Genomic DNA, 8,459 nt, shown 5'->3' with positions numbered 1-8,459 from the left:
TGAGGGAGGGACCTCTCAGCGTCCCTCACCATGGGGACACTGGTGGGCTTCCCGGCTCTCTGCCAGGTTCCACGGAGAGTGCTCAGTGGCATTTTAGGTTAAACCCAGCACGAGGGTCCTTGAACGGACATGGCTGGGCCACATCACATCAGGTGGCATGGTGGGGTCTTTTCGGAGCTCTGGGCATAAGCTTTGGGAAGCACAGACCTGGGAGTCCCTGCGAGCCTGCGTGGGCGGGGCGGGGGGCCCAGGGTTCTGCACCCAGACCCTGACGTGGTGGTGCCAGTCTGACTGACGGCAGAGACACACCCTCAGCCCGCTGGGAGCTTCTAGAGGATGGAATGGATGCGATCTGATCCTTAGGTAGCCCAGATATGAGGGGGAGCCTCTGGGAGCCCCGGTCTGATGGTGGAGCGACGAGCCCTGCCCACATAAATACCCTCTGCCCCCAGGGCCCCCCTCAGCACCCGTGAACCTGATCTCCAGCGTGAACGGGACGTCGGTGACGCTGGAGTGGGCCCCTCCCCTGGACCCGGGCGGCCGCAGTGACATCACCTACAACGCCGTGTGCCGCCGCTGCCCCTGGGCCCTGAGCCGCTGCGAGGCCTGCGGGGGTGGCACGCGCTTTGTGCCCCAGCAGACGAGCCTGGTGCAGGCCAGCCTGCTGGTGGCCAACCTGCTGGCACACATGAACTACTCCTTCTGGATCGAGGCGGTCAACGGCGTGTCCGACCTCAGCCCCGAGCCCCGCCGCGCTGCCGTCGTCAACATCACCACAAACCAGGCAGGTAGGCGGAGACGCTCCGACCCCTGCTCCCCGGCCCCCTGCCTACCAGGGTCAGAGCGCTGCCGTGGATGGGCTGTGGGCCGAGGCCTGCCCTCTGCACCAGCATCCAGGAGCAGGGAGCTCTTGTTGTCCTTAGAAAAGTAGAGCACAGCCTGGCATGGTGGCTCACGCCTGTAACCCCAGCATTTGGGAGGCTGAGGCAGGAGGATTGCTTGAGCCTGAGGAGTTCAAAACCAGTCTCAGCAGCATAGAGAGACCTTGTTTCTACAAAAATAAAAATTTTTTAAATTGAAAAAAAACCAAAAGTACAGCACATCCTATATGGGGGCGGAATCCCATAAGCATAGAGGTGGACTACACGGCCACCCTAGGCCTGGGTTCCAGGACTTTCCCTTTTTGTGCCTCTGTTTCCTGCCTGATGCAGCAGGAATCATAATACCTGCCTTAAGTACTGTTGGAAGCTTAAATGAGAGGAGTGGAAATGCTTAGCCAGCACCTGGCCCATGGTAAATGCTCAATAAATGTCATTAAAAAATAAAATCACTCTGATGATCATTTTCTAGAACAGCTGCCACTGTGGCCCCTGGGATGTATTTGGCCGCCTGGCTTGGACCACAGTCATTTGTCTGTCTGTTTCTTGCCAGTCGTGGACCGAATTCAGCCCTGGAAACTCTTTCCTTCCAAACTCTGGGGGGTCCTGCCCGTTGAGCCACAGCCTAACCCCAGAGCCCACAGGCAGCTTCCGTTCACAGTCACCCTGGCGCGTGCCTGGGACCCCTCAGGCTCCTCCCCAAGCCATGCAGCCCTGGCCCGGCAGACGCTGTTCCCACCATGGCACGGAGGAAAAGACTGAGGAACAGAGAACTGCACAGGGCCAGCCACATAGGAAGCAGCAGAGCCAGGACCCGAACCTGGGTCTGTCTCACCCCAAGGGAAACGGGGCCCCCAACTCTGAATCCAGGGCACCAGTGCTCCATCTCTTCAGGGGACTCCCTCACCTCACAGCGTTCAAGGAGCCCCACCTGAGTGCTGGGAGCCGGCAGCATGGCGAGAGAAGCCTGTGCGGGCGATGTAGAGCCCAGCCCCACCCACCTGTCTCTCGGCAGCTGAGACAGGAGGCAGCTGGTTGGGGGAGTGGGGGTTGGAGCCCAAGACCCCAGTGACATTCAGGCAGCATCTTAACCCTCCTTCAAGCCTGTGTTCCCTTCCAGCCACTCCCTGGTCCCTTGCCTCACCTGCCACCAGAAATGACAACCCACGGAGCACTGTCCTTTCTTGGAACCTTTGTTCTTCCCTGTTTTCCACCGACTGGCTAGCCTATCCCTCTCCATAGTTCAGCCTCTAAGGGCTAGAGGTCCCCAGGCATGTCCTGAACCCTCCTCCCTCCCCTGTGTGCCCCGGCCCTTCTTTTCTGGGTGACCACAGCTTTGAGTTGCACCTTGATGCTGAAACCCCCAATATGTCCCCAGTGCATGCCTCTCCCCTGGGGTGCAGCTGCCCCCTCCTGTCTCCCCCACGCCTGACCCTCCCTGGACCCACCTTAGGGCATGGCACCACCATTCACTGGGACACTCAAGCCCCAAACCCAAGCTGTCACCTTTTTGTGTGTGTGTGAGTTGGGGTCTCACTCTGTTGTCCAGGCTAGAGTACAGTGGCATGACCATAGTTCACTGCAGCCTCGACCTCCTGGGCTCAAGCAATCCTCCCACCTCAGCCTCTCAAGTAGCTTGGGCTATGGGTGCATGCCACCACCCCCAGTTAATTTTTTTTTTTTTTTGTTGGCAGAGATGAGGGCTTGCTATGTTGCCCAGGTTCCAAGCTATCACCCTTGACCTTCGCATATGCCACATCCATCCACCAGCAAACCCTGTGGGGATTCCCCTCAAAATGACCTCCTCAGTCCCACTCTGCCACGCCCCATCGCCCACTACATGGGCCACCACAGGAGCTCCTCCCAGTTCGCCCCCACCAGCCATTCACACCCTCTTGAGCTGGCCTTAAACGTGCCAGTGGTGTTGCATGTAGTGGCTCACACCTGCAATCCCAGCACTTTGGGAGGCCGAGGGGGGAGGATGGCTTGAGCCCAGGAGTTGGAGATCAGCCTGGACAACACAGTGAAACCTCCTCTCTGCAGAAAACCAAGCGTCAGCTGGGTGTGTTGGCACGTGCCTATAGTCCTGGCTACTCGGGAGGCTCAGGTGGAAGGATTGCCTGAGCCTAGGAGGTCGAGGTTGTGGTGAGCCGTGGTCGTGCCACTGCACTCCAGCCTGGGTGACAGAATGAGACCGACTCTCAAAAAAAATCCGTGGGACCAGGCTGTCCTCCAACCCTTCCACAGACTGAGCTCACAGACGGCCCCCGCCCCTCTCTCATGACTCCCTCCCTCTGGCCAAGCTGGCCTCTGGTGGCCACCTCCCTCCTTGGGAGGCCCACTCTGCCCACCCCAGCTCAATCGTCCTGGCGCCTCCTGGCCCCTGTGTGAGCTCCCTGCGTCACAACCGCCTCCTCTCACCACACCCTCCCAGCCTCAGAACTCCGGGTCGTGGTCCCCGGTCTCCTTTACCAGGCCCTCAGCTCCTTGAGGGCTGTCTTGGGCACAGCAGTGTCTCCAGGTCCTAGCCTGGTGCTCGGCCTGTGGCAGGTGTTCAGGAAGCCCCGGGGGTGGAGAGCAGCTCTGGAGGGCACCGACCAGGCCGCACCCTGAGCTCATAGGGGAGATCGTGCTCAGAGACCACCCGTTCCTCCTCTCTCCCCGTCAGCTCTTCAGCTCTTTTCCACAGCCACCTCCTCCCAGGAGCCCTCCTAGGTGCACCGCCCTTTCCCTCCTGCTCTGAGCCCTGGTCTCTGTCTGCCACCTCCGGCAGCACCCCCTGCCTTGGGACTTTGTGGTTTCTAAGAGACATACCCTGGCTTGAGCCCCGGTAGATGGTGCCTCACCGGCTAGATGGGGAAACTGATGCCCAGAGACAGCAGACGCCTCCCCAGGGCCCAACTAGTGAGAGGGGGCGAGCCGTGCGCCCGCCCCTGACTCCCAGATTGGTGGACTGTCCCCTGGACAATGCCTTCCCACCCAACCCTGGCGTTACTTCTTAACTTTTCCTGTCAGTCATCAGCAGCATTTATTAGGCACCTGCTGTGTGCAGCCCCTGCCTTCAGGGAGTGCCCAGGTGTGCTGGGGAGATAGGATGCCCAGATAGGAGGGAGGACCCAGCCATGTGGGGCCGAGTCATCACCCGGGGTAAGCAGAGGCCTGAGGGCAGAAGGGTGGGAGGGACAGGGCCTTGAGGCAGGTCCTGGATCTGGCTTTGACTGTGTCTGTATCTGACTCCTCTGCACAGGAGGAGGGAATGGGTGAATGCAGGAGGGGTGAGTTTTTCAAGGAGAAGGGCATGACTGGGTGGCCCAGAGTGGCAGGGATCACCTGGAGCTCACCTCAGCCCCTCGCCTTGGTCTCTCACAGCTGCCCCCACCATGGCCTCCCGGCCAGGCAGCCAGCAGCGTCTTGGTTCATCCCTCCCCTCCCTTCTCCTGCTTTCCCCTGTGCCCAAGCAGGCCCCAGGCTGGGGAGGGACAGGCCTCTTCTAGGTCCAGCCAGCCCCCATGTCCAGACTCCAGGGGATGCACTGGAGTGGCGGCCGGTGGTGACCTGTAGGGAGGCCTGGAGAGTGCTAGCCATGCTGGGCCAGGCCTGGATGGGGCGGGTCGGAGGCCACCTGCCATCCCCTCCGCCCGTCTGACGGGGTGGCCTCCCCAGCCCCGTCCCAGGTGGTGGTGATCCGGCAGGAGCGGACGGGACAGACCAGCGTGTCGCTGCTGTGGCAGGAGCCCGAGCAGCCCAACGGCATCATCCTGGAGTACGAGGTCAAGTATTACGAGAAGGTAGCTAGTGGGGGAGGGGGTGGAGGAGGGGAAGAGGGTGGGAAGGGGGAGAGGTGCGGGGGGGCGGAGAGGTGCCCAGCCGGGCTTGCTGCCCACCCTCCTGCAGGACAAGGAGATGCAGAGCTACTCCACCCTCAAGGCCGTCACCACCAGGGCCACCGTCTCGGGCCTGAAGCCGGGCACACGCTACGTGTTTCAGGTCCGCGCCCGCACTTCAGCAGGCTGTGGCCGCTTCAGCCAGGCCATGGAGGTGGAGACCGGGAAGCCCCGTGAGTGCAGGGGTCGAGGAGGGCACCAGGGTCTGGGGTGGGTAGAGAAGGGTCGCTGTCGGCCGGCCGTTGTCCTGCCGGGTGGGGCCGTGGACATTTCTGCAAGTGGAGAGCAGAGGCTCAGAGAGGGAAGATGCCGGTCCGAGCCACGGTCCAGTGACAGCCCCTCCTCTGCCAACTTCACGGAGTCTCACGTGACTCACAGGCCTCACGGTGCCCTCTGCCCCCAGAATGTCCTTGCAGCCATCCGGGGACAACCCTAGTGAGTGGGTCTCGCCGCATCCCCACTTCACCTGCGGAAAGTGAGGGTCGGAGCAGAATAGCCAATCCCTGGGTCACCCGGAGTTCTCAGAACATAGCCTGGGACCTGCAGCAGCGGCTGGGGACTGATCAGAAATGCTCGAATCCAAGCCCTACTTCACTTCAGAAACCCTGGGGGTGGGACCAAGTCATTCGGGTTGCACAAGCCCCCAGGGTTATCCCTGGGCACTTGCGGGCTTGGGAGCTGTCCCTTTTCCTTTGCCCTGCCTGATCTCCAGCCAGCGGGGTCTCCTGCTCCAGGGACCCTCCCTGTGGGGGAGCAGGGCAGAGCCGGTAACCCCCACCCGGCCCTCCCTTGGCACCTGTGTCTGGAGGGCTTGTACGCCCAACACCCCCTTGAGATTGCCTGGATGGAGTCCCGCCCCCCTGTCCACTCTGCTGCGTGTCCTGGGGTCAGTTCCTCGAGTTCTCTGGGCCTCAGCTTTCTCATCTGAAAACCGAGGCTCCCGTAGGATCTCCCGGAGGGCGAGGGGAGGGCCCATCGCGACTTGAAGCTTAGCCTCGTTTGAGGAACAGGCAGGACAGGCATCAGGGAGCGCTGTGCTCTCCCCAGGTGGCCCAGGCCCAGGAAGCAGCGGCAGGGTCGGGAGGCTGGGCGGGGGGCAGTGGGGTCTCAAGGGGAAGCACACAGGGTGGGTGGGTGCAGAGGAGCGGGAAGCCTGCGCCCTCATTCTGGGCTGGCACGTGGCCCAGGAGGCTGCCCCGGGCCCCAGGAGCCCAGGTCGGCCGGGAGGGCTGCCAGACCCTGGGCCTGATGCCGGGGCTGAGTGCCTGGCCTCTGCCTGGCATCCCCACAGGGCCTCGCCACGACACCCGGACCATCGTCTGGATCTGCCTGACTCTCATCACCGGCCTGGTGGTGCTGCTGCTCCTACTCATCTGCAAGAAGAGGTGGGTGGTCCCCCCAGCCAGCCTGAGCCCCTCCCCTCGAGCACTGCCACGAGAGCAGGCGGTCCCCACAAGCCTGGGGCTGGCTCACTACCAAACTCCCCATCTCATTTAACCTAATGACACCCGCTTGATGTAGAGACACTGACCTCTACATCATCTGGCAGGTGAGTAAGTTGGGGATCAGAACGGTTAGGCCACTTGTCACAGTCACACAGCTAGAGCAGGGACATGACCCTAGGTCTGTCAGACTGAAGACCCATGCTCTCAGTTACTTTCTCCTCGCCCGCTCTGCTCAGAGAGGTAGAGCTGGGGCAGGGCGGGTCCCAGACCACGAGGACCAGGAGGTTCCCCCTTTAGATGGAGATACTGGGTCTGGGGAAGGGACGGGGTTCACCAAGGTCACAGGGTGGAGTTGGCCGCAGAGGCGTCATCTCCCAGCCCCTCCGCTGGTGTGTTTCATGGAACATGGGCTGATTGCATTATAGACTTGGCTGAGGGCTGGGTGGACTCCAGGGCACTTTGTGGATGGTATATTGCTTGGGGCTGTCATGGCTGTCACCGTCCACCTGGGTTGAGAGCCTGAGGTTGGGGCCTCTCCCCTGCAGACTTCCTAAGGAGCCAGAGCTGACCTGTAGGGGTGGGGGGTGGGAGGGACGAGCCCTGACTTGCCCCCGGAATGGCCTGACCTCAGGCAGAGCGGTGACCGTCTCCCGCAGGCACTGTGGCTACAGCAAGGCTTTCCAGGACTCGGACGAAGAGAAGATGCACTATGAGAACAGGCAGGGTGAGTGTGGGGCTGGGACCTTGCTCCAGGAGGCGGTCACGGGCAGGGTGAGTGCAGGGCCGAGGCCTGTGGCCAGGAGGTGGTCACAGGTAGGGGGAGTGCAGGGCCGAGGGCTGGGGTCAGGAGGCAGTCATGGGCAGGGTGAGTGCACGGCCCGGGGTCTGGGGCCAGGAGGTGGTCACAGACAGGGTGAGTGTGGGGCCCAGGGTCTGGGGCCAGGAGGCGGCCATGGTGGGGCCTGACACTGGGCTGAGATGGCACAGGTGAGAGGAAGAAAGGCGTCCACAGAAAGGACCAGAGCCCAGAGACAGACTCCTGGTATCACAGAGAGCTGGCCCCCCAGAGGGCTGTGCTGTCACCCTTCTTGGGCTCGCAGAGCCCATCGAGGATACTGGGGACTCTCTCTTGGGAAAAGCCCCAGTGTGCACACTCGTCTGTGTGTGACTTCAGGAATTCCTATACTCTTGGACAAGAACCCCTACTGAGAAGAGATTGTCCCTGGAGACCCCGTAAAGGAGGCACGTCTGGGAGTGCCTGCCCCACACCCCACTTCTCCGCCCGTGGCAGACATTAGCATCAGCTGTGATGCTGATGCCCACTGGCCTGAGAGCAGCCTCAGAATCACCCTTAGCACCGTCTTCTAGGGAGCCATTTTTTGTGGTTGTGGTTCTGAGTCAGAGTTGCACTCTGTCGCTCAGGCTGGAGTGCAGTGGCACGCTGCTCACGGCCACCGTAGCTTCGGCCTTCTGGACTCCGGCGATCCTTCTGTCTCAGCCTTCCGAGTAACTGGAACTACAGGCATGCGCCATCATGCCCAGTTAATTTTTTGATTTATTGTAGAGACAAGGTCTCCCCATGTTGCCCAGGCTCAGGCAATCCTTGAACCCAGGTGCTCAGGCAATCCTCTCGCCTCCGCCTCCCAAAGTTCTGGGATTATAGGCGTGAGCCACTGCACCCGGCTGGTAACCATTTTTGAAGTTGACTCTTCCGGTAAAAACTTTTTTTTTTTGGCCACATCCCTACCCTAAACCCATTTAGAAAGATCTCAAGGAAGGACTCTAAAGTGACCCCAGAGAGTGACAGACATGCTCAGGACCTACGGAGACTCCACAGCCCCATTGAGACCCCAGAGCTACTCCTAGAGACCCACCATCACGGGACAAGCATTTATGCACACCTCCTGTTCACCACCACACCCAGAGTCCCAGAGATGCCCCTCACCTGGCCCAGCCCAGCCCAGAGTGCTAGGAGAGAGAAGCCCCTCCAGACCTCACTGAAGGCCTTCTCCCCTGCCCCCAGCCCCCCCGCCTGTCTTTCTGCCCCTGAACCACCCCCCAGGGAAGCTCCCTGAGCCCCAGTTCTATGCAGAACCCCACACCTACGAGGAGCCGGGCCGGGTGGGCCGCAGCTTCACCCACGAGATCGAGGCCTCCAGGATCCACATAGAGAAGATCATTGGCTCAGGTGAGCCTCGGGGGTCGTGAGGGTGGGGATAGCCCCGGGGGGCACGGGAGCACCCAGGCAAGGA

The 8,459-nt window shown here is 61.4% G+C and overlaps 1 protein-coding gene across 1 annotated transcript in view; it reads left to right on the top strand.

The window, feature by feature from the left end:
* Positions 1 to 8,459, top strand: part of EPHA8 (EPH receptor A8) — a 38,355-nt gene that overhangs the window by 26,599 nt on the left and 3,297 nt on the right. The window contains exons 5-10 of the mRNA XM_021712122.1: positions 453 to 788; positions 4,542 to 4,666; positions 4,773 to 4,935; positions 6,054 to 6,147; positions 6,864 to 6,931; positions 8,231 to 8,395. Of these exons, the coding sequence (XP_021567797.1) occupies positions 453 to 788; positions 4,542 to 4,666; positions 4,773 to 4,935; positions 6,054 to 6,147; positions 6,864 to 6,931; positions 8,231 to 8,395 (951 nt within the window). The remainder of the gene's footprint in view (positions 1 to 452; positions 789 to 4,541; positions 4,667 to 4,772; positions 4,936 to 6,053; positions 6,148 to 6,863; positions 6,932 to 8,230; positions 8,396 to 8,459) is intronic.

Source organism: Carlito syrichta, unplaced genomic scaffold (assembly GCF_000164805.1).
Source record: "Carlito syrichta isolate Samal-C Ts95f unplaced genomic scaffold, Tarsius_syrichta-2.0.1 Scaffold303101, whole genome shotgun sequence".
Classification (NCBI taxonomy): domain Eukaryota; kingdom Metazoa; phylum Chordata; class Mammalia; order Primates; family Tarsiidae; genus Carlito; species Carlito syrichta.
Note: the sequence above shows the minus strand (reverse complement) of the source record. Positions and strands in the feature narration are given on the sequence as shown.